At 33.0% G+C, this 27,036-nt stretch overlaps 1 protein-coding gene across 7 annotated transcripts in view; it reads right to left on the reverse strand.

Moving 5' to 3' along the window:
* DLG2 (discs large MAGUK scaffold protein 2) overlaps nucleotides 1-27,036 on the reverse strand; it is a 1,870,454-nt gene that overhangs the window by 1,442,536 nt on the left and 400,882 nt on the right. For all 7 annotated transcript variants that reach the window (XM_076002367.1, XM_076002386.1, XM_076002368.1 and 4 more), the window contains one exon: nucleotides 10,302-10,376. In XM_076002367.1, coding sequence (XP_075858482.1) covers nucleotides 10,302-10,376 — 75 coding nt within the window. The remainder of the gene's footprint in view (nucleotides 1-10,301; nucleotides 10,377-27,036) is intronic.

A 27,036-nucleotide genomic window follows, 5' to 3' on the forward strand; every position in this document is an offset into this window, starting at 1 on the left:
TCCTGATCAACACTTATTAATGTCAGTTAAGATATAATGCTATATCAATGCCCCACCAATAAATTACCTCAAAGAGTTTAAGAACTTGTTCTTACTTTTAAAATGTATGTCTGCCTCACTGTCAGCTGCCATTTCTCATGGCTATTAATATAGCAGGCTGTAGTAATGCCCTCTCTTGATTTTTCATATACCTGCTCTCATTATTTGAATTTTCTAATGGGTTAGGTAGTAAGATAGCCATGCTTATTAGAGATGTACCTAAAAAGGCCTGGAAATAAGGCATTATGGGTTTCTCATGTTCAAATACATATACATGAGAAATATTAGGAAGGCAACACAGTGAAATCATAGAATAAGTACTCAGAGAATGAGTTGTGAGCACTGAAATATTGGTTTAGTCCACTTCAGCACCATTTTTAGTAATTTCTAGATGACTCTCTTTATATACCACATAATTGAGGTTTCTGTATATTAATACTAAGTAAAATATTGCTCAGTAAATGCAGCCTAAGCTCCTATAAGTCAATGTCATTAAGAATAAATGTTCAATTCTTCCAGGAACTTCTGTGGATAGAGACAGAACTCTTGAATTGGAAAAGTCATCAATCCATCCCATTATGGCATTTTGTATTTCCAATAACTTACAAATCATTAAATCACCATATTCTACATTAGTACCATTCCACAAACCTGTAAGAAGTAATGTTGTGGCTTACAGCTCTGTTATGAAACGATATCTGAAAGAACATTTCATATTCAATTCCTGCAGCAAAGGATGAAACCAAGAAGAGGGAAGATAGATCCTAGCAATGCCCTTGAAGAAAACCTACTATTAAAATTCTTTCACTCTTAATGGAAGGACATAACTAAATTTCTAAATAGTTAGGCTTGTATCTTTCTTTACACAGTGGCTATGTACATGGTTTTTTTTCTCCAATATATTAGATGAGATTACACATTCCAACTGTGTAGGAAGACATTCAAACAGGCTGTTGTGGCTGCCACGATGGTTGTTCAATGCTCCAATGTTGTCCAAAATTGCAAGGCATAGAATCCATATGGTACCTTCCATGACACAAAACACAACCACTGAAAATTCCAGTCTCATCTAAATTCATCATTATTTACAGCAAACTCAACAGCATCAATTTATCCAAAGAGATAGTGTTAACTATATCAGAAACAGTATCCGAAACAGAGCTAGATTGGGAACACAGAGGACCCATTCCAGCTTCCCTATGTACTGGTAATGTGGTGCCAAAAAAGTTATTTTACTTCCCCGAACTTCAGTTTTCTTATCTGTTAAACACGGTAAGAATACCTTTCCTACTCAACGCAAAGTACAAAAGTATTTTAAGTACTGCCAGAGGTATGCAACCCAGAAGCGTTAATGGTGTTGTGTTATAGGAAAATGGCTCAGAGCTTAATGCTCCTCAAGATATTCTGTGGCAAAGTCAGTTATGGATTATGAGTAGATAGACTATTGTTTCAGGAATCCTAGAGAAGTGATGCTTAATATTCTCAACAGAAGATCACCAATACATTCTTTCAGCAAATGAAAAAAATTAAGTATTAAAACAAATATAAAAACAAACAAATAAAAAATAAAAACCTTCCCTTCCATGATAAAAATACCCAACAAACTTGGAATAGAAGGGAACTTCCTCAACCTGCTAAAGGGCATCTACAAAAAAACCCACAGCTGACATCATATTTAATGATGAAAGACTGAATACTTTCCCTATAAAGTCAAGAACAAGACAAGGTTGTCTGCTCTTACCAATTCTATTCAACATTGTATTGAAGATTCTAGCCAAGTCAATTAATTGGGCAAGAAAATTAAATAAAAGGCATCCAGTTAGACATCTGGACCTCCTTAGGCCAATGTAAGGAAACATCTGTGAAGCACTCATTAAATTGTTTTCTGGGGGAACCAACCAACAAACAAAACCTACCATGTTTTTGACTAGAGTAAGATGGTATAGAGCCAGAAGGGAAAAAACAAATAAATTTATAAAGTCAGAGAATTGTAATAAATAAATAAATAAATAGGTCCAAATTATAAAGGAAAAAGTGAAACTATCTCTATTTGCAGATGGCATGATCTCAGATGGTATATAGAAAATCCTAAGGAATTCATTAAATAGCTATTAGAACTAATAAGTTCAGCAAGGGTGTAGGAACAAAATCAATTAACAAAAATCAATTGTATTTCTATATACTATCAGTGACCAATTCAAAAATAAGACAATTCTGTTTATAATAACATTAAAAAGAATAAAATATTTGAGAATAAATTTAGCAAAAGAAGGGCAAAACTTGTATTCTGAAAACTAGAAAACATTGTAGAAAGAAATTAAAGAAGACCTAAATAAATGGAAAGACAATCATGGGTCAGAAGGCTTAATACTGATAAATAGCAATATTTCTCAAATTGATCTACAGAGTCAATGAGCTTTTTGTCAAAGATGACAATCTTTGTCAATGTCAATCTTTGCTTTTTGTAGGAATTGAGAAGCTAATTTTAAAATTCATACAAAAATGCAAGGGATTCATAATACCCAAAACAATTTTTAAAAAGAACAGAGCTAGGATCTCACAGTACCAAATTTCAAACTTACTACAAAGCTACAGTAATCAAGATAGTGTGATACTGGCATAAGGATAGACATAAAGACCATTGAATAGAATTGAAAGTACATAAATAAACATTCATATTTAGAGTCAGTTGATTTTCAGCAAAAGAGCAGAGACAGTTCAATGGGGAAAAGAATACATTTTTCAATCAAGAATGCTGGGACACTTGGAGATCCATGTATACCATAAACAAAAATTAACTCAAAATGGATGATAGACTTCAATGCAAGAGCTAAACTATCAAACTCTCAAAAGAGAATATAGAATAAAATCATTGTGACCATGGGTTATACAAAGACTTCTTAGATATGACATCAAAAGCACAAATAACAAAAAAAGAGATAAATTAGACTTCATATAAATTTAAAAGTGTTATGCTTCAAATGACTATCAAAAAATAAATAGATAATTTACAGAAAGGGACAAAATATCTGCAAATCATACATCTGATAAGGGACTGGTATACAGAACATATAAAGAACTCTTATAACTTAAAAAGACAAAAGAATTAAAAATGGATAAATAATCTGAATAGATACTTCTACAAGAGATAAGCAAATGGCTGATAAGCACATGACAATATTCTTATCATCAATAATCATTAGGTAAATGCAAATCAAAACCAAAAGGAGATATAATGTAACAACTATTAGGATTGCTAATATAAAAAAATAATGGACAATGCAAGTGTTGGTGAGAATGTGAAGAATTGATACCCTCATATATTGCTGGTAGGAATGTAAAATGGTACAAATGCTTTGGGAAACAGTATGACTGTGCCTCAAAAAGTTAAACATAGAGTTACCATATGACCCACCAATTCCACTCCTAGCTATGTACCCAAGAGAATTGAAAACACAAGTCCACACAAAAACTTGCACAAGAATATTCATGGTAGAATTATTCATAATGTAAAATAAGGTAAACAATCCAAATGTCTATCAATCATGAATGGATAAACAAAATGTAGTATATCTATACAATGAAATATTATTCAGCAAAACAAAGTAATGAAGAACTGATGCATGTTACAACTTGGATGAACCTTGGAAACGTTATGCTAAATGAAAGAAGCCAGTCACAAAAGGCTGCATGTTACATAATTCCACTTACAGGAAATGTCTAGAACAGATAAATCCATAGAAACAGAAAATAGAGTAGTGGTTTTTAGGAGCTTGGGGGGAGGGTGAATGGGAAGTGACTGCTAATGGGTGTGGGATTTCTTTAGCACAAGAAAATGTTCTAAAATTGATTGCAGTGATAATTATACAACTCTGTGAATGCACTAAAAAATCATTAAATTGTACATTTTATAATTGTATGGTATATGAATTATATCTCAGTAAAGCTGTGAAAAAAACAAACACTGATGGAAAACAACAATAACAAATAAACAAACAAAAAAATTCCAAATGCCCATAAGAAGCATGCTATAAAGTTTTATATTCATTCCATGTTCTATTAGATCTTTGGCACAGTGGCACAAAAGAGAAGGCAGAAGAAAGAGATGAGTGAATATTGAGACCTCAAAATCAGTCAAGTTGGGTAAAGAGGGAATTCTAGGGAAAATATTAAAAAGTACAGAAAGAAAAAGCTGGGGACACTGAACATAAACTTTGCTGACCTCAGCTTTACTGTGGGGCTGCTTTTTCTTCCCAGATGGTTATCCACTATTCCTCCATTTCGCTTCTCATATCTTGCCAGCAACCTTAGGACTTGCATCTTCCATCTCTTTGCCCAGGGCATACTAGGTACATGTTTGTGTGCCTTCTGTTTTATTCATTGTGTAATTTTTATGTGTGCTCACTGGGAATAACCTTTCATCTCTCCCATGAACCAATGCTCCCTCCCCCCATATATAATGTGGGTTCTCTTTCTGGGCATATTTCACAGATCAATGTAACAAAATTATTTTATATGAGTACTGCAGTTCCCAATAGAGTCTTTAAAACTAGAGAGGAAAATTGGTGCATGTCTAAAGTACTACAAGGACCAGAAGAAAGGGAAAATAGAAATGTATCCATTGTATCAATCTCATCTTTTTCATAGTTTCCTTGATTTAGAGCCCCTGACTATAGAAAAATTGAAATCAGAGCCATTCTACAAAGGTCATATTTCTTAAAGTACACCGTGCTTTTTCTGAGATAACTTCCCCTTTGGATTATTTTCCAACCCTATGACTACCACCCATATAGCCAGATGCACTCTAATGCCAGCACTCACCAATTTAAGGTCCTGTACTCTGCAATTTTCTATAATTTTCCTAAAACTATGATCATCTGATAATGTCCTGACTTTTCGTTCTATAAGGGAACTGCTAATAGTATGAAAACTTTGCCCTAAAAAATAAAAATTGTATCCATTCTCTGGAAAGACAATACTGGTCAAAGCCATTTGTAATTTCCCAGCAGCACAGTTAGCCCAGCAGGAGCTGTGTTCAAAGGAACTCTGGAAACACCCAGAGAGCAGACACAACACTATTTCGTTACAGAGTTAGATGTTTCTGAGTGGAACGGTCTGGGTTTTTATGTGGGCTATATACAAAATTAGGTCGCACAATGAATTATGGAAAAAAAAAGGTGGGGGGAAGCTATATATATATATATAAAACCTTTAGAATTATTGCAGAACAGCTTACAACAAACACATTGTATTAACTGCTTTCAATTAGAGTGAATGATCCCGACTGTGGGATAATGTGAGGCAGTCTGGGAGAACATGCTGAAACAATTAACACTTTAAAAGAACATCTCCTCTGATTTCTATGAGGAGTCTGTTTTTATTGATTTCCCCTAAAAGAGAAAAATTACTTTCATAATCTAGAGAGACATTGTAGGGAAATGTTAAAATGTTTTTAAATGAAAAGAAGTATCAGGCCCCACTCCTTGAAAATGGTTTTATGTTGTTACTTGGAATATAAACATCTCTTGTTAATATACACTCCTACATCATCAATTCCTATCAGAGAACAAAACATTTATTTTCAAAAGCTGCAAGATTTCTGCTTTCAAAGTCTTAAAGAGTTGTATATTAACCTCTAGAAACTTTTCCTGTCCCAGCCTGAATCCCTCTTTGAAGAAAGAGCCCTCATAAATAAATCTAAATAAGTAACCCCAAATTAATAACAAGTTATTGCCTATTTGTTACACTCTTCCTCATCAATTCATTCTGCCCCATCTACTCCCTTGTGGAATGACCTATCCTTTTCTTTCTTTCCTCCTAGCAGTTATCACACAATTACTATTGTGCCAAGTACAATGTTAACACTTGCTATGCATTATCTCACGTAAATCTCAAAATACTTTTTTGTGTGCATAAACTCAGAAAGATTAAGTAAGTTGTTCTACGTCATATAGCTAGTAAGTAGCAGAGTTGGTATTTTAACACAAATCTCATTCAATTCTAAAGCTTATACCCTTAACTATGACTAAACATTGCATCTTTTGTCTTCCAAAATCTAACTTGAAGTAATTTTCCATTCTTAAAATTTATAGCTCTTTGTACAGACCATTATTATAGAATGTATTACCAAGTATAATTATTACTTGTGTACATGTATTGTTTCTTGCTCCACATTGAGAAATCCAACAATTGGTTACAACTTATGTGCTCAGTAAATGTTTCTTTTTTTTTTTTTTTTTTTTTTTTTTTTTTTTTTTTTTTTTTTTTTTTTTTTTTTGAGACAGAGTCTCGCTTTGTTATCCAGGCTAGAGTGAGTGCCGTGGCGTCAGCCTAGCTCACAGCAACCTCAAACTCCTGGGCTCAAGCAATCCTCCTGCCTCAGCCTCCCACGTAGCTGGGACTACAGGCATGTGCCACCATGCCCGGCTAATTTTTTATATATATATCAGTTGGCCAATTAATTTCTTTCTATTTATAGTAGAGACGGGGTCTCGCTCTTGCTCAGGCTGGTTTTGAACTCCTGACCTTTGAGCAATCCGCCCGCCTCGGTCTCCCAAGAGCTAGGATTACAGGCGTGAGCCACAGCGCCCGGCCAGTAAATGTTTCTTGAAGAAGTAAATGAGAGTTGATATATTCAGAATGTAGTGTTCTAATTTGTAAATGCTTGCATGATTTTTGAGAATATTTCATGTATCTATTTATGTGTTGATATAATAATAGAAATAAACAGATATAGCAATAGCTGTAATAGGTTCCATAATAGCAGGAACTTTATTTTCAACTTAGCTTTTAGAAACTCTTCTATAGGCATTATTCTTTGATTTCTAGTAACTGAGGGCTGTGCAAAGAAGCAAAACAATTATTCCAGCTAAATCATGTATTATATGTCTAATTAATTAAATCGCCCAGTTACAGCCATATCTAATTATGCCCAATAACTAAGCATTGAGTTTGGGAATATTCCTCAAAATGATTAAATACATGCATAGGACATAGTTGTACTGAGTGATCCAGAAATATGTCCTGAAATGCAACAGCCACTCATGATTCTTGAAGCTGGTCAATTGCAAGTTTATTTTTTTCCATGTACCAGGAGCTAATTCTTCAGAGATCTTTCTTCACCAGAGTCCTAGAACCTGTAGGCATCTTCCCAATTGTTTACTAGTGGCAGGGGCTCAGGTAACTACTATGTTCATATTCATAGTCATACACATCAATGAGGCATATAATCTAATTAAATTGAAAGTGTAGGGTTAAGGAATAGTATCATTCTAGTAATTAATATAGTCATACAATGAGAAATAAACAATTAAACTGCCACACCTTTCACTAGGGAAAATAATTCATGTATAGTCATTCAGGATATTTAATTATGTCTATGTTTCCAGGTAATTACTAGGGGTAAATTTTCTTTTCTACTTGAACCCCAATCTGTACATTATAGTTCTGACTAAAAGGGAAAGTCTTTTAAAAAAAAATGAAAATAAAACAAGAAAAACCTCTTGGACTCATTACTACATAGGTGTGGAGTGCCAAAAAAGAGAAAATCCAGGAAGAGACTAAACAAATAGTAATAGAAGCCATTTTTAAGGCAATATGCAACTGGTGACAGGCATTTGCAAAGCAATTTGGAAAGAGAAGCTTTCTTAGGGAAACCAATGATAAACGCTCTGCATTTTAAATGAAGTTGGGGCAATTGCGCACATGAAGACCAAAACTTTTTTACAAAAAGCAATAAAGTCCAATTACAAGGAAACAATCATTCCAGAGTAGAATACCAAAGAGCAAGAATAAGGCGAGGGGGAGAGAAATGTAGAGAGAATCAACTGAACTTGAAAAATGCACAAAGATAATAGACTATCCATTTATTATACATATAAATATGTATTAATTTATTTATAACTTGCTTCAGCTCTTGGAGAATTTGAGATAGTCAAACCTTCTCTTAAACACATAAGACTAAGATTTTCAGTATTTTCCAAGAGATGAGAAATGAAAATTAATACTAGAATTACTTTACATATCATATATAGTTTTTAGTTACATAAATATGTATATACTAACTATAGAGTTAACTATCCATATTTCTCATTCTATAATGTGAATTAAGTCATCATCTAATTATTCTTTGGTCATGTTTTAATGTACCCAAGTGCTATCTACAGTAAAATATTTGGAATGAGTAGACCATTATAAATGATCAAAATCCCAGTGTTCTGAATACTTCTTTATGTGTGAGACTGCTACTCATTACATTAGGTCTAGTTGGGGATCGATAAATGTTGCTCACTGGGTATATTAGTTAATGTTTTTTCTTTCTCTTTTTGGTTACAGGTAAATCAAAGAACAGACCATAAACAAATGAAATAAAGCAAAACAAAATCTAAATAATTTCAGGAAAAAAGTAACATTGATTAGTAATGAGTTATTGGGACATTTTCACAAATCAGATGGATATCTGGTTCAGTAAAACCTCAGAAGGCATAATATAGGGCAGTTCCAGGGGTCTGAACAACAAAGGTTCACAGATTTTTTTCCAAAGTATCATCATCCATATAATTTGATATCAATGACTACCAGTTTGGTATATTCCTAGTACAAATTTTAAATCCCCAGGAAAAATAATCCAATTGGCCCTGCTAAGATTAGATGTCTATCCCTGGATCAGTCAATGATGGCCAGGGGCAGGCTCACATAACCCAAATGTGGCCACTGGGAGCCCACTTTTGTGGGTAGGGGGTTACCTAGAGTGAAAGAAAAGCAGTGTGTGTTGCACAGCTCCTTCAGAAAATGTCTGTCCCACTGGGAGATGTAATTACTTTTAAGTAAATGTCAAAGGAATTTTTATGAAACCAGCAGCTCCCAATTCCATGAGGTAAGTAAAAAGAAACATCTACTTTCTGATGTTCTCAGCTGACCACAGAACTGAGAATCAGACTTTATTGTTGGCACTTCTGACTTGTGATTTTCAGGAAGAGTCTTTTTTTATTATTATTTATTTATTTTAATTATTATTATAATTTTATTTTCTTCTTCTTTTTTTTATTGGCTACGTCTGCGGAAAAGGAAGATTCTTAAATGTAACCATCTATTAGTCCCAGATATTCCTGTAATACAGAAGCAGCCCAGACTTATCTTGACTTGGAGAATAAAAATGTCACACTTTTATGAGCTGATGGTCAGAGGGACTAATTTAGCATCATCATCTCTCTTTCACTAAAGGTGATCCCACCTTCTCTTCCTTCCACAGATAAACAAAAACTGAAAGGAAAGAAGCTTCATCTCTCACACAATCTGTATGAAAAGCAGCCTCCCCCAGGCCTAATGCCTTACAATACAGTCACAAGTCCAGCTGTATCTTTCAGCACCTTGTATCTCAACCACAGATGAGGATATTTAGGAAGCCCTACATATCACTTTTACATTGCCTGAAAGGTGAGTCAAATGAGGGAAATGCCCAAAAATTAACTTCCTAATTTCTTGTCCCCATTACACACAAATTATTTCATGACAAGCAAATTGTCTGTTACAACATATACAATTTCTCAGGAAAACCACTGTCATTTCTATCAGGCAATGTATGTATAAGAGAATATCATCCAAATTAGCCACTTTCTTCACTTACTTCAGAGCACACAGTGTAGTAGAATGAGTACATCAAAAATGAGGTAGGTGTCTGGGATCTATTCCCAGCTCTACAACTGATGCACTATTCTTACTCCCTTTGCACTTAAGTCTCCCATCTGTAACACAAGGATAATGACATAGTACCTGTTTGTTTCTAAGGCACTTGAAAACTCTCTGATAGAAGATTCCACACAAATGCAAAGACTATTATTACACTAAGAAGACTTGAAAATTGCAAGTCTATGTACTCATCACTATTAAGCAGTCAACACAATGACAGAAGAGAAAGCATCCTTCTCTAAGGCATCTAAAATCAAATATTGCTGAATATGCAGCTATTTGGAAAAAATATACATGCAAATATATTTATTTTAATGACCATCAAAATCTAACTCATCAATACCCATTTAGAGAAATTCTTTGCAAGTTATTCTGACTCCAAAAACATTCATGGAATCCCTAATCACAAGAATTTTTTTACAATGCAAAGCTTTCTCAAAAGACATTTTTTCTCCTTTCAAAAGATTACTCCACTCCAGAATTTCAGAGTACTCTGGCTCATTCCACTAAGATTATTCCAAAATATAAAAACATTTCTCCTCCAATATGACCATTCTTGTAACAATCAAACTTACAGTACACTGGTGGACAGGCATCCAAGCAGGGGCTTCCACTGAACAATTCTGGGCTGGGCATTTGCTTTGGTTTTGCTGAAAATAAGTAAAAATAGTGTTATATTCTATATATTATATGCAGCAATATACACTAGCTGACATGTTTATTATCAATATGTTTATCACCATATTTACAAGTATAGCAGAAGTCTTTGAGAGTGATTTTTTGGTGCAGTGCTGCAAGAAAACTAGGTACATAATTTCTACTCTTAGGAAAATACCCTTTTTTCTATTACTCTAAGAACTACGTTTTTGGTTTTTTGGATTTTTTTTCAGCTTTTTCAAAAAGACTAGGGTTTTGGTACCAGGGTTTCTCAGCATCTGGCCCCCCAAGCCTGAATAGAAACCACTTGAGAAGTCTTCTAACTCAGAGAGGCTGAACTATTCTCTTCTCTTCCAGGCTCCCAGACAACACTGATACACATTATATCTTTCTGAGATCCCCTTAGTCAGTGTATAGAAAGACTTTTTTGTCTACCCTTCCATATAAGCTTGATTCTTATATGGATGATTCTTTCTAGGTGATTCTTTCTAGGTGATTCTTTCTAGGATATTAGACATCTTCTTGTCACATCAAAAATTCAGATGCAGAGAAATGAAATAATCTGCTGAAGGAGCCAGAGGTTCAACATTCTAAGCCATTTTCCTGGTACTTCTTTCTACATAAGAAATTTATCTTCAGTTAACATATTCTTTTGTCATCATTCCTATAAATTCATTTCTATTAAATAATTGGCTTTTAAAAAAGAATAAAATGATTCCCTTTAACCAACAATACTATTCCATCTCTGTAATGAGAACTGATTAGCCTTAAAGATGTAGGGAGAGGATTCTATAATAATAAAACATGTTTTATCTTTAATTTCCTTTATTGTACACTCAATGATAATATAGGCATACTAATAATGTTAATAATCATAAAAATCACAGCTGTGATTTATTAAGCTACTAAATATACCACATTTTGTTCCTGGATGCATTATATTATCGTTAGTCCCCACAATATGCATGGGTGGAAGCATTATACCCACTTTATAGAAGAGAAAACTGAGGCTTAGCAAGGTTAAGCAACTTGTCTAAAAGTCACCCTACTAGAAACCAGCATAGCTATAACTGCAGCAAGAATCTGGCTGACTCTGGTACCTATGTATAGTCTTCCTTTTATAAGAAGCTGCCTCAAGTATTTTTGATTTTATGTCTGTTTCATGGGAGTTAAGGCATGTCTGTCGTAATCCAATCTGATTTCATCTTATCAGTGATCCTAACATTTCTGATTGAGCTGAATAAAATACTGAATTCAGTACCACTATCATGCTAATAACTCGTGCATATGAAATTTATAAACTTTTTACAACAACCTCTATTTAGGTGATCTATTTTAAGGCATTACTAAGCCCTGAAGTGCTGTATGAGTGATTAGAGATAAAGACACCATAGAAATAAACTTCAATCACCAATCTCCATGATCAGTTTTTTTACTGAATGAAAATATGACATGCAGCACCAGCAAGGTATAGGTGCACTAGACTGGTGTAAGGACCCTAATTTCAAGCTCAACGTGGACACATGCTTGCTGCTATCAGATGCTCTTGGTAATCACATCTGTAAAATAGTGTCAGTATCTTGCCTTATTCACAGAAAAAAGATATAGATTCACCCCAGATCATTATTATAATTTGTGAGGATGCTACAAATATGAGAATATACAAAGTAACAGGGCAATTTTTTCCTATTTTTAAAAATTTAAGCTAAATAAACAAATATAACTTATCTACATGTGGGGTTAAGATTTTTGAAATTTGAAAGCATAATTAAAATGGTAACAATTATTTTCAATTATGATAATTAACACCACATTTTAATGGTGAGAAATGTCTCCCTTGGAATAATTCATAATTTTTGTTATTATTGATAGTAACAATAAGCTTGTTTTATATCCAGATAGTGTATATCTTTATAGAGCACATGGTAAAGAAGCAAATTCAATAAATGAGTGAGCTATTCTTGGGTAGAGGAATAGATGTACAGTTTACCTCAGTATCTGTGGGGGACTGATTCCAGGACTTTCTACAGATACCAAAATCTACTAATACTCAAATTGCTTACATAAAATGGTGTATTATTTGCATATAACCCATACACATCCTACTGTATACTTTAATCTCCAGACTACCTTTAATATCTAATATAATGTAAATGCTATGTGAACAGTTGTTAAACTACATTTAGTACTAAACTATATTTGGTTAAACTATATTTAGTATTTAGGGAAAAGACAAGAAAAAAGTATGTATGTATTTAGTACAAATGCAACTATCAATTCTTTTTCTAATATTTTTGATCCATTGTTGGTTGAACCCATAGATGTGGTATTCATGGATACAGAGGGCTGACTGTATTCACATAAGATGATAGGTGTATAAATATGGTGTGTTTGAAGTTCTATAGATATATAGCATGGGCTAAAGAAAGTTGGAAATCTGTGTGAGTCTATTTCTTATTCCATTATGACCTGATTTTTGACACTAAGGTCTTCCCATTAGTGTTTTAACTAAGCAAATTAACAATATTATTATACAGGGCCAGACAGATAAAAAGGCCTACTGAAGACAGAAACCACGTAAACATAAATTATTTTTCACTCCATGGTATGTGGCCAAGATTATAAAAAGATTGGAATAGAAATTAGAACTTTGAGTTTTCTCATCAACCTATCTGTGAAAGTTTGGGAAACTCACTTTAACCCTTTAAAACTTACTTTTCTTATCTGTAAAATGAGAGAGTTGTCTTAGATCCATGATTCAATATTGGGAGGAGTGTCAAATTTACCCAAATTCTTTTCTAAACTTCATTTTCCTTACAAGAATTTAATATGCTCCTTCTACCAAAGTGGTGTACCCTGAAGTTGAGAGCCTCTATCATTCTGATTTACTGATGAATCATCTGTGAGCACCTTAGTAATACCAACAGAAAATGGTTATTTCCCTGCGAGTTCCAGTGATAACAAAGATTAAGAACCACTAGATCAGATGGTCTCAAAAGAGCCTTCTACTTAAATGTGGTTATTGAACACCCCAAATCTCATGTTTTATCTACCACTTTACCTCTAAAGAGGACAAGATCTAACATGGGTCATGGGAACTGCCACAGTAGGTGAAGAAGTAAAGTGGTTTAAAATTCTCTTTTTTCCTAGAAGCCTTCATTTTACTTCTTCAACATATTTTTTTAAAAATATTTAATGTGCATACTGTGGCATGATAGAGTTTGGGGGCCACCTACTTAGTAGATCCCAAACCCTTAGAAGGCCAGCTAGAACTGGTATGAATGCTAGGAGAAAGGACATATTCAAGACTACCCCAAGGTTAATTCATAAGCCAAAAATTAAGTGGCAACATTACAATTCCCTCAAGGGCAAGCCCAGCCCTCCAAGCAAAAATTTAAGATAGAAGTTGGCAACAAATTTCCCTAATGATAGAGCTTTATCTTTCCCTTCTCTTCCATTTTTCTACCCATAAAGTTTATAACTGTGTCTTATTAATATGTTACTCACCTAGGATTCAGAGATCTGCAATGCTAACCCTGAAAAATATGTCCTTTCAAGAGACAAAACTCTCAGTGGTTTTGGTCTCTTAAAAATAGGTTAATATCCAAGTCTCTCATCTTCCTTGGCTGTGTTTTTCTGACTGTGTTTTTTAACATCTTGACATATTTCATTCCATAATATTCTAAGAAAATTAGCCAAATATGCTGACCAATTATACCTCAGATTAACTATATAAATATGTAACTATAAAGAATTTGAACAGTGACAAATATTTGCAAAGAAAACTCTAAAATTTTTCTTCTTAACCCATTCCATACCCAGAAAGAGTGGGAAATTATTTGTGTATCAGGGGCTTATACACTGTTAGAGTGCTTTGGAGTTTACAAAGTGCTTATCTAGACATTTAGTTATTTCATCCTCAGAAAAAGTTGTGTGCAGCAGAGTGAGAACTGATCCATCCAAATAAAATGTTGACCTAAACGTTTCATTCAAAATAGCATGTTTTTCTGTACGGACAGTAAGAGCTGAAAGGTTCTGGTTTCTTTTCTAGTTCACAGTAAATAATTCTCATAATCATAGTTTTGTTTTCTGGATCGGGAAGTATTCCATGATAGAACTATACAAACATTCATTCATTTATCCATCTTTCACTTATCAAACATATATTACATGAAAGGTATCTTGCTAGGTAAATATAGAGATAAAAACTTAGAGATATAAAAATTTAAATAATCCTCACTGGGCAAAAGCTCCCAGCCTTTTAGGAAATACAACACAACATGCTAAGTTTAAGACAGGGTTAAATACTAATATCATTCATTTATTCATTTAGTTGGTCAACAAACATTCATTGGCCAATTACTATGTGACAGCTATGGTATCAGGAATAAGAATATATCAAGACCTAGTATCTGTCTAAAGAAGTACTCAATCTAAGGGGGAAAAAAAACCAAACTAATAAGCATACAGTTATAAAGCAATGCTACTGATATGGGATAAATTAATCATGACGTGGGCAGATAAAAAAGATATATTGCACCCATTCTGGGGGCAGGAGTAAGAAATGAGCAATCGTCAGAGAAAATTGAGCAAAGGAAGTGAGGCCAAATGTGGAAGTATTGAACTGTGGCTGAATAAGTCGGGAAGGACTTTACAGGAGAGACATTTCAGTTTTCCAATAAAGCTTTTAGGAGGGAAAGGTATAAGAGGGCGTTCCAGGCTAAAGATACTCCATGCACCATCTGATAATGCATAATCAAGGCATTGTTGTCCTTGCTCAAGAAATATCTCAGTTCTAGGCCTCAGAAATCTAGGATTGAAGAGAATGATTCTATGATACACAAAAATCTGACTAGCCTTTCCCTTCATTTTTATCTTCTTCATGGAATTCCAAATGGGTGGCAGGGTGTGGGATAAATGAGTACTACTAGGAAGTGAATATAGAGGGATCTAGATCTGATCCTTTAAAACACACAAGAGGCTCTCCTGAGTTTAGTCTCTGAATAAGCACTTCAACTGTCTTTCTCATTCTTTCTAAGACTTTTACATGTTTGATAGATAAAGAAAAAGAGGTCAATATGTGAGGCCCAAGGGACAGAACTAAGTGGCATTTTGCATGGCAGAACTAAAATAATATATAATAATGTGTATGCAAATGGACTGTGGGTTATAAAGTACTTTAGAAATGCATATATAATGTCTATATAATGTATATATAGACATAATGTGTGTATACAGATGCATACACACATTCAATTATATTTTGTGTATATTTATAGATGTGTATATAAATAACTTATTTTGGTAAAATAAAGATTTTCATACAATTAGTTCTTTTTATTTGCCATAAAGATGTATAATTTCTGAGCGAGATGTTAAAGAAAAAGAAAATCTAATTTGCCAAGTGCAAAAGTACGATACAGTACAGGTAAAAATACACAGACAAAATGTACATTGGAAGTTCTAAGACACCAAGTCACCATAAAATGAGATCTCAAAGAAAGTGCTAGACCATATGTGTCATTTTCAAAGGGAATTACTGAGAACCAGAACTCTGAATATTTATCTATAATGAGGGTGTACTGGGTTGGATGGTGGAAAATTAGGAAAGGAAGAGGATTTCTTTGGACAGAAGTTGAGAGGTCTCACTTTTCACCTATAATTAATGAAAGAGGCTTTAATAAGACTGCACCTACAGCTTGATAAAACATCTTTGGGTTTAGGAAGCCAGTTTACTGGGATCTGACTCCCACCTGAGAATTTTAACCAGCAAGATAACATGGCAAATTGCTTAGTAAATGGGCAAAGTGGTTTCACCTGGGTTAGTCTACATGCTAAGAGTTTGTCAAGGCAAAAGATTCATTCTGGAGTCATTGTGATGTCTGCCAAGACAAATCTCTATGTAGGGTGGACTGCTATGAAACTTGGGGATAAAGAAATGCATAATCCATACTATAGGAGGTTTAGTCAGAGAGACCCAGAGGGGAATCTACCAAAGACCCATAAAAGTAGCCATGAGGGAAAAAGTCTGGAGCCAGGCTACCTGGGTTAAAATCCCAGGTCCATCATTTACTAGCAAAGTGACCTAGGTTAGTTGCTTAACCTCACTTTGCCTAAGTTATAAAAATTTACAAAGTTAAAATAAGAAAAGCACTTAAAACTATTTCTATACATAATTAGCACTATGTAAGTGTCAGCAATTTTCCTTGTTTTTGTCATGATTATCATTATCACTACATGTCTGGCTCAGAGGTCAAAAAGCATAGCAATCCTAGTTCAATAAGAACGTTTCTGCTCTCCTTTTCTTCTCTCTCATGCTCCAAAACTGAGGGGATCAATAACCAACCATAGTAAATGGTTGTAAAGAAAGTAAAGAAAGGAGAAGAAAAGAGAAGTCTACAGCATCTCCTTCTTCCAAAGCAAATGTCCTATCTGAAACTCCCATAGTAGGAAAGAGAGAATCTTTAATCTGGAAAGTGTTCAGAATTTTGATCAATATTTGGAAATGGACAATTTTAATTACAGAATTGAGACTGTATATGTTTGTGATTTTAAGTAATTGTAGGACTTTTTATTCCCTATACATGACTGGAAAGTCATGGAACTACCCAAGTTTTCATTCTGTGGACGGAGTAGATTGACATTTAGCCATTTTAAGCAAATGATGGGTACTCTCAAATAAAGTGTATTCTATTATTATACCCCTTGAGTTCTCCTTGTTCAATGTGTGTATCAATTACAAATACAAAACATACTTGTGGTTAGTGTTAACATTTTCATTCAATTGGGCATAATTCTTCATATTTTTCAGTGTATGACTTCATCCCTTCCTGGGCTTATCCTTCCATTTGCTTCCTTTTATTTTCTCAGGCTTCAAAAGATGTTTAAAATAAGTTGGCCTAATTTGTTTCTGAGGAAATCCTTACTAAAACTGAAGCCATGCTGGGGAGTCATGAATTTGCCTCCTTTGTAAATGAAGAAAATGCTGCTGACCTATTCTCCATAGGATGCTGAGAACAAGGAGTTTTCAGTGGGTAGTGATGGTGGTGCTGAGTCATCCTCACACTTTTCAAAATCCCTTGTGACTTCAAGCAGACACTTGCCCAGGTTAACAGAGGTACAGTCTACGGGTAACTAGTGCATAAGAATATTAAACACTCTACATTAATATAATATTCTAAGCACTTAGCTACTCAGATTAACTATGATGAGTAGGATAGACTCTGAATTCTCAGGCTGATAACATTTACAGATCCTAAATGGAAACCACTATCGTGACTTGATATTTCATGTTATCAATAGGGAGAGAACAGGGGACTTGGACTCGTTATACATTTCCTAGATGTATAATGAACTAATATTTATTGAGCACCTGTTAGATGCCAAGCACTTGACATTTAGCTCATTCTATCATCACATTAACCCCGATAGGTAGTAGAGGAGAGTAATACCATGAAGAAGCCATTGAACCTGGTTACAATGCCAGAGTCTTCACTTTTTAAATCTGTGGCTTTGTGTAAGTTTTTTCTTCTCTGTGAGCTGCAGTTTTCTCATTCATAAAATGGGGAGAATAATATCCAGCTTAAAGGATTATTGTAAGGATTATATAATATATGCAATACACTTAGCCCAGGGCCTGATACATCCTGTAATGGTAATAAGGTAAATATATAATTTATATAATATTAATATCTATTTTATTATTTGGGATCTTTCTCCTATGCCTCTTAGCTCTTCAAGTCTATATTCTCACCTCTGACTATAAAATAATAATATTTATCTCACAAGATTACTATGAAAATTAAATGAGAAAAAGTATAAGAAAGTATTTAACAAATGTCAAGAAGTTTAGATCTTAGTTTTGTTTGTAACTTTTCTGTCAATATGTAGAAGATGGAAAGAATATCTGAAATACAGCTGTTTTAATTTTATTTTTGGAGCCAAAATTGATTGTGTAGTCTGACATCACATACTTGATATCATTGGTCAGTAAATATTTCTAGGAAATATGATGATATTTTAACATTTTGTGGAGGGATGTCCCAATATTCTCTGAAGCTCTCCAAAATCTCCAAAGTTGATTTATCACTATGCATAGTTAAATGTAATTGAGTGATTTAAGCCTATAAACACAGATTTAAAAAAAAAACATAGTTTTGTAAAATACTTTAAATGTAATTGGTATTTGCATGCTGTCACTGTATCCTACTAACAAGATGAGAAAAGAGGAATGAACTACAATTATAGTTGTCTCCTTGCCAGAAAGAAATTTTGGACATTATCTACTACTGCAGTAAATGAATATTCTTCATTGGCAGATCTTATCTATTATATAATAAACTACAAAGTCTTATAGAAACATAAAAGACTATAACTTCTAAAATAAGCTTTTTTTCTTCCCAACATATTTTAAATTTTATCTGTAAAGATATCTTTCTTAGATTAACAAGCTAACAGCTAATGAAAAATACCTGAAATTCCAGGATCCCAAAATAAAGTCAAATTTTTGAGGAAAGAAATGCCATTCAGAAATAAGATGAAAGTAATTCACTTCTATTCTCACTGCTACCATAGAGACAAAGAAAAAAAAAAGTGAAGAGATTTAGCAGACTTAATTCTTCCTGAAATTTATAATTAACTACATGGGAAAGGGGATAATTACCATATTTCCAAAGAATAAAGGATTTAAAAAGTTGAGCTTTTGATAAGACATAATTACAACCTATTAAATATGCAATTCATGTCAATTTGTTCTTATAATCTTCTTGAACTTCAAAAAATACATATACATTGGACAGTGTTTTCTGAAAAACAAAAATGGAATGCCATCAAGTTAAGCTCACAGAACTTTCTCTTATTAGAGGATTTTCTTAGATACTTAAAATTCTGGTAAAACTTAACACAAAGAAGGGGGTCAATGGATATTATTTGCATGTGTGCCCTGTCTTCCTGATACCTATGAATATGTATTTTTGGACAAACATTAGTCAATAAGAGAGTGTGCAGGCTTTTTTAGATCAGGTGTCATAGCCAATATCAAGCAGTCAGCCAGGAAGAACTAGCAATTAGATGTGTCCTCGATTTAAACAGAACTTCAGATTGCTAAGTAAATTACATGTGTATTAACTCAGGACTGTTTTATTTTAAAGAACTTGCAAGAAAACACTGTAGCTGAAAATCCGAGAGGATTCATAACAAAGACCAAGATGGAAAAATTCATTTTGCTAAAAATGTACATTTTTATTTATGGTTTCTATAGCAAATGATTTTCATAATTTTTATCATCAATAATATTTAAATTCCCTCCCTCATTTTGTATTTACAGCAATATTTGAAAATAATTTATTTTATTTTAAAATATCATAAATACAGTACAAAAGGTCATATATCTCATTGTAAAAATATGAAATATGAGAGGGGTAAGATAAAAATATTAACACTTTATGAACTGTGTTTTCAGATAACAAAGAAAATTCCTGCTGGTGTGTATAATAAATGGTATTATTCATATCTTGAAATCTGACTTTTGGATACTTTTTTGTGAAAGGTGATTAAGTGGTCTTCAAGGAGAATCTCTATTGCTGAATATATTGCTGCTTAGGAAAGTGGTATATTTAATTATTCTGAGTCATTTCTGTCTAGCAATCTAAGAATAGTTTTAAAGGAATATTTGAAAATACCTAAACAATTTAACTCAGATCTCAACCACAGAATAACATAATATCCATTCAGGACCCCTTTTGCATAGTGATGGTATAATCTGTGGATAGTTGAACAAATTCAAAATAATATTCATTATTATAATTTTTATAAATTTCTTTTATAGGTTATGTGGGGTGAAGTCATTTGTTGGTACTGATATACTTTATTCTCTGAAATACAAACCAATGTTAAACAAAAGAGCAGAATTGCTGTGAACCCCTTCCTAGACAACTTTGTATACTGAAAGCTGAGTGCAACATAATACATACTACTTTTAAAAATGATAATAAACCCTATTATTTCTCAAATTCTTTCATGACTTGATAATTTAGGAGAATAAAATAATTTTTAAGTTTTCGATTTCATCATTTTCTGACTCATTTTAATGTTTTCAGAGTAAAATATACTACATAGTAAAAATTTACTATGCCTTTATAGTATATTTATGATAAATATATTGTATACATATTAAAAATTCATGTTATTTCCCCAAAAAACATGGTTAAGTATCATGCTATATTAAATTACTGAGAAGTTAAATAGACATGAGTTGGCATGGCATTCTTTTATCAAACTGAAAACCTGATCTGTTTTACCTTTTGTTTAATAAAAATATATAGCTGACTTCTAAGTATTTGTATACCTGCATTTGGGAAGTTTAAATTATGATCATGATAAATTGGTTTATCATAGATGTGATCTACTTGTCATTTTTCTTGGTATATATGAGGACTTTTATTTCTTCTAGTTCATTACTCTTATACTAAAATGACATTTAAAGTGTCGTTTAAGAACATTTACATACTGTTCACAGATAAGTATATCAACTGCCTATCTCTCAGCCGAGCAGTCTATCCATTAAAGGACAAAGATTTCTTTAACAATTATTTATTGTAAAGTGGACATACATGCAAAATATATGTGTGTATATATACACACATGTGTGTGTGTAAGTTACAAGAAGGAAATATTTCAACCACTCATTCAGTTACTTATTCAACAATGAAATATCTAGCAAATGTCTGCTAAATAAAAGAATCAATCAACACTTATGGTATACCTGCCAGTACCATGGTAGGTAGTCAGTCATAAATATGACTAAGAACTTTCCCTGTCCTCATGGAGTTCACCTTTCAGCAAGAGATAAGCACATATAAAATCTAATTGTATAACAAGATAAAGTGTATTACAAGGATACAGTGTACTGGGAATATGGAATGTGGCTGGTTAAGTCTGGTAGCTCAGTATCAAGGAAAGAATTTACAGAGAAATCTGCATTTGAACTGAGTCTTAAAGGTTAAGAAGGCTAGTTAGGCAAGTGTCAGGCTATGAACTTGAGAGGCATTCCAGGCATAAGAAAAAGCAATTACAAAGAAACAGAAGGACAGAATTCAAATTCTTTGGTGAAAGCAAACATAATTGACTTTAGTTGACTAAGGCATGAAAGCTAGCAGGATCTGAGATAGGAGAGTTAGACAAGGGATAGAATATAGTCATGTGTGCCAGCATAAGCAATGCAAACTATACCCTATAGGGTAGGGATTCTCAAACCTTAATGTGCAAAATAAAGTAGGGATATGAACTAATTAGGGATCTTATTATTTGGCAATGCCATTGTAGCTGGTGAACAGATCACACTGAATAATGGAGCAGAGGGGACAGGAAACCCATGAAGGATTTTAATGAGAGTTTTGACATACATACAAACTATATATATACACACACAGACACACACATTCATATATGTGTGTGCAGATATTATATATTTTATATATATGCATATATAACATATATATATATACGTACACATACACATAAACATGTATTATATACTTTTTTAAGGAAGGTCCCAGTTAGTGTCGAAAATGTATAGGTGTGGAAGGATAGGAAAGGCAGGAAGACTAATAAGGATTTTATTGAAGAAATTCATACAAGAATCAGTGAGAATCTGAAAAAGATGAAACGGTAAATGAAAGACAGATTATAGGAAACAGAATGAATAGGAATTGGGCTATTCAGGCTTTAGGAAAAAATAAGAATCTAGAAAAACTCTCACTTTTCTTACCATGATAACTAAGACAGTGGCATACTATCCACTGAGCAGAGAATACAGCAGGAGAATGATTCATGCTTGGAAGATTCCTTCAAATTCTAAGAATTTATTAATTTATTGTAAAATCAATTTCTCATAAAACCTGTTGTCCTTAAAAGGTTAGTTCAAGAACTGAATTACTTAGAAACAAAGAAATGAATATGTGTGGGTAGGAGAATTAGAATAATATTAGAATAGATGTATGAAGGGGATGGGTTATTTTCATAGGATTTCAAATCTGGTAATTTGCCATCTTTCTCCCATCAATGAAGATCTATAAACCTTGGAAATATTTGTCCACTAAAGTCAAAGAAATCCCCATCACCATGCCTACAGACACAGAAATTGTCACTAGAGTGGTAACTGGCTAATTGAATTAATGATCTCACCATGAAATTTATCCTTAAACATCAGCTTCCCAGAAAAGAGAAAATGAAAAAGAAAGAGGAGGAGGAACAGAAGTATCCACATTGGATTTATTTATCCAATAAATCTACTATTTATTGGCTATATGTATGTGTAGTTATTATATCAATCCCTATTTATGTTTACATTAAATATTAATATTTGCACTAACTGTTCCCTATATCTGGGATGCTCTTTGGCAAAAAACTTCACAAAGCAGGTCGTCTTAAGCTTCTAAAACTTTTTCAAAGAGGGTTCCTCTGTTCATCCTGTCTAATGTAGCCCTCTGTCTCTTTTTATTCATCCAATATCCTATTTCATTTCTGGATTTTTTAAATTATAGCATTTCTTGTTTTTCTAATTACAATCCCAACAATGCTTAATTTTAAAAATAGGGGAAAAGAGTATATCACCTTGAGCATTTTCCTTGACTACAGGTAATCACATCAATCGATGTTTTTTGCTTTTTTTTATATTCCACCCATTTATTATGGTTTAGTGATGTGTAAATGAAACTCATACAAACTTTACACTTATAGATTCATGAATATGGCAGAATTTTCCATTATTGGTTTTGATCCCTGTGTACAATTATTAATGTTTTATGTATCTAACTCAATCATAAATGTAACATCTTTCCAAGCTAAATATTGTCACACACTTTCAAACAAATACGAACTTATTTGCTGCTTCTTTTTCCTCCACAATTTTGTAATTATAGTAATAGGTTGTTTTGTTCACCAAGCTAATTCCTGAATTTTCTTTTCATCATTATCTGTAAGATTTACTTAGGGAGACTTCAGTAGATATTGCATTCTAAAGTATGACAAATCTTATTAAATATACCAGATTAAATTGATTCTATACAATCAATGTTAAAGTCTAGACAGATTTTGTATACTTTAATATAGTAGATAACATTGAACACTTTGTATGTAAGAAAGAAATGTTTTTCTTACATATAAAATGAGAATTTGAAACTTCAGTGGTTTCCAAATACATCACCTAACTCCAGTGAGAATAGCTTTTATTAAAAAGTCTCAAAAGAACAGATGCTGGCATGGATGCAGAGAAAAAGGAACACTTATACACTGTTGGTGTGTCTGAAAGCTAGTACAACCTCTATGGAAAATAGTATGGATATACCTCAAAGAACTAAATGTAGACCTACTATTTGATCCATAAATCCCACTATTGGGTATTTACCCAAAGGGAAAAAAATCATTTTATCAAAAAGATATGTGCACTTGAATGTTTACTGCAGTACAATTCACAATCACAAAGATGTGGAATCAATCCAAATGCCCATCAATATATAAGTGGATTAATAAAATGTGGTATATGTATACTACAGTATACTACTCGGCCATAAAAACATGGTGAACTAATACCTTTTGCAAAAACCTGGATAGAACTGTAGACTATTACTCTAAGGAAAGTATTGCAAGAATGGAAAAAAAAATACCACATGTACTCACTATTAAATTGGAACTAATCTATCAACACCCATGTGTACATATGGTAGTAAAACTCAATGGAAATCATGTGGGGGGGGGCAGGTAAATACACATTTAACAGGTACAATGCATGCTATCTCACTGATGGGCATACTTATAACTTTGACTCAAACTGCAAGAAAGCAAATCATGTAACCAAAATGTTTCTACACTCCTAATATACTGAAATTTAAAAAAGACAATACATTGACCTATTCAAACTGCACTAAGCATTTTTATATTGTTTAAAATTTATGTCTATCCTTTGTATTCCTATTAACAGGGTATCTCTTTTTTCTATAATGTAAGTTCTATGTGTGCAGAGACCGTGTCTGACTATATTTACTGTTATATTCTCCACTGCTCAAAATAATGCCTGACATATAGTATGTATTCAGTACACTTTTGTAGGGGTAATGAATATTGTATATAATCCTCACAGTAACCCTTTAAGCACTTATTGTTATTTTACTTTGTAGATAAGGAAACTGAGATTTGGGTAAATTAAGTAATTTGGTCCAGACAATAGAACTAATAACAGGCAGAGCTATGACTCCAGTAAGAATCTGTCTGGCTTCAAAAACTACTTTCAAACACTATGCTACTCTACCACTCTAAGCCAAATTCAATGGTGGTTGTGAATTGCTGTCCAACAGCCCCACTGTCAATTCTCTGAGGGATCTTCAACATGTCAGGTCAATTTTCCTGTGTCACATAAAATTAGTTCTAAAACATACATGAACACATCTCTCATTTTCTCCAGCATACAATAATTCTAATAGTAATAAAACATCCCAATTTATACTAGGATTTTCTCTTGTCAATAATTATACTTGTCCTTCCCATACTATATATAGTATTTTATATTTTTCAAATATATAAACTAATTTAATTTTTTATAGAAATCTTATGCAGGAAGTACTGATAAGCCAGTATTATTTTTCCTATTACAGACTTGAGAAAATAAGGTACAAGGAGGATAAACTGAGTTGACTGAAATTACTAGCATAATAAATGGAGAACCCAAGTCTATATTTTCTGAATCTTAATCTAATACACATTCCCAAATTGCTTTTAGCAAAACATACATACATACAATGAGACAGCTCTCTCAGGCAGCTGTAATCATGGCTAATCTGCTTTAGGAAAATAATATCTACAAACATTCAGATGAAATAATGTGTAAATAATAAAGGGAAATGAATTCTTTTGTACTTTATAAAGACAGTTATATGATTTATTTAAATTTTGAGAACAATAAATTTTTAAATATTACTTGATTTGCAAAATTTTGTTCACATTTGTTCTCTCTGCAAACCCATATTTGTCTCATAAAATGAGATTTATGTGAGGGTCTTATAAAGGACAATCTTTTCAAACTCATAGCTCTTCATGGCATGTGTGGCTTTTGAACACAGAATCAAGAAGGGCTAATGTGAAATAACGTCCTGATAATGAGGTTTGGCAAAAAAACCATTTAATAAAGATGTATTAACAAATGATTGGTATAATTCATATAACAAAATTTTATCTTATTTCTAAAAGTTTTCTTTTATAGGCTATTGATATGTGTCCAAAAATACAAATTAATAACTGTCAATAATTTAAAATTAAGAATTATATAGGTGCATTATTTTTATTTATTTAGATAGTTAGGTTAGAAAGGAATAAAATAAAAAATATAATATCAAGAATATATTTTTAATTAATAACCTTGACAGTGGATAGGAACACAAATATTAGAGTTAAAAAGACCTGAGTTTGGATTCCCCCTATGAAAATTCTTAGGTGTGTAAAGGGGTCTCACCTTTACAATATGAAAGATCATTGGGTTGCTCTAAAGAGTAAATGAGTTTTAATTAAATTCATCAAATTCCTTCAATGTCCCAGCTAGTATCTATATAAAAATGAGAAAAAAAGACATAGTTCCTTCCTTATTGAGCTTCTGTTTAGTTGGGAGAAAAACACAAAGCAAATAATGACCCAAATCAGTGTGTAATTGTGAATTGCTATACATGGAAATATGGGATAATATGACAGCGTACAGCAAGACTACATAATTTTTTTTCAGGAAAGGTAGTGGCATGGAAGGTAGAGAGTCATCTAGACATAAGAGTAGTAAGTAGTAAGTAGAAGTCCCCAAAACAGGAACATGGTTGATACTCTCAAACAACAAAATAGGCATAGATGGAACATACCTCAATATTATAAAAGCCATATACGACAAACCCATAGCCAACATGATACTGAACAGGGAAAAATTGAAAGCATTCCTTCTTAGAACTGGAACCAGACAAGGTTGCCCACTGTCACCACTTTTGTTCAACATAGTGCTAGAAGTCCTAACCAGAGCAATTAGGCAAAAGATGAAAATCCAGGGTATCCAAATGGGGAAAGAAAAAGTTAAACTATCACTCTTTGCTGACAATATGATCTTATATCTAGAAATCCCAGAGATTCTTCTAAGAATCTCTTGGAATTGATAAATAAATTCAGCAAAGTCTCAGGTTACAAAATCAATGTACACAAATCAGTAGCGTTTCTATACACCAACAACAGTCAAGCTCAGAATCAAATCAAAGACTCAATACCTTTCATAATAGCAACACAGAAAATAATATACCTAGGAATATATTTAACCAAGGCTGGAGAAGACCTCTACCCAGAGAACTATGAAACACTGAGAAGGAAATCACAGAGGTTGTAAACAAATGGAAAAACACATCATGTTCATGAATTGGCAGAATCAACATTATTAAAATGCCTATATTACTAAATTCAATGCAATCACCTTGGAAATATCAATGACGCTTTTTGCATAGCTAGAAAAAATAATTCTACACTTCTAATGGAACCCAAAAAGTTTCTGAATATCCAAAGCAACCTTAAACAAAAAGAACAAATCAAGAGGCATCATTTTACCAGACTTCAAACTATACTACAGGGTTATAGTACCCC

This window comes from Microcebus murinus, chromosome 4 (genome assembly GCF_040939455.1).
Source record: "Microcebus murinus isolate Inina chromosome 4, M.murinus_Inina_mat1.0, whole genome shotgun sequence".
Lineage (NCBI taxonomy): Eukaryota > Metazoa > Chordata > Mammalia > Primates > Cheirogaleidae > Microcebus > Microcebus murinus.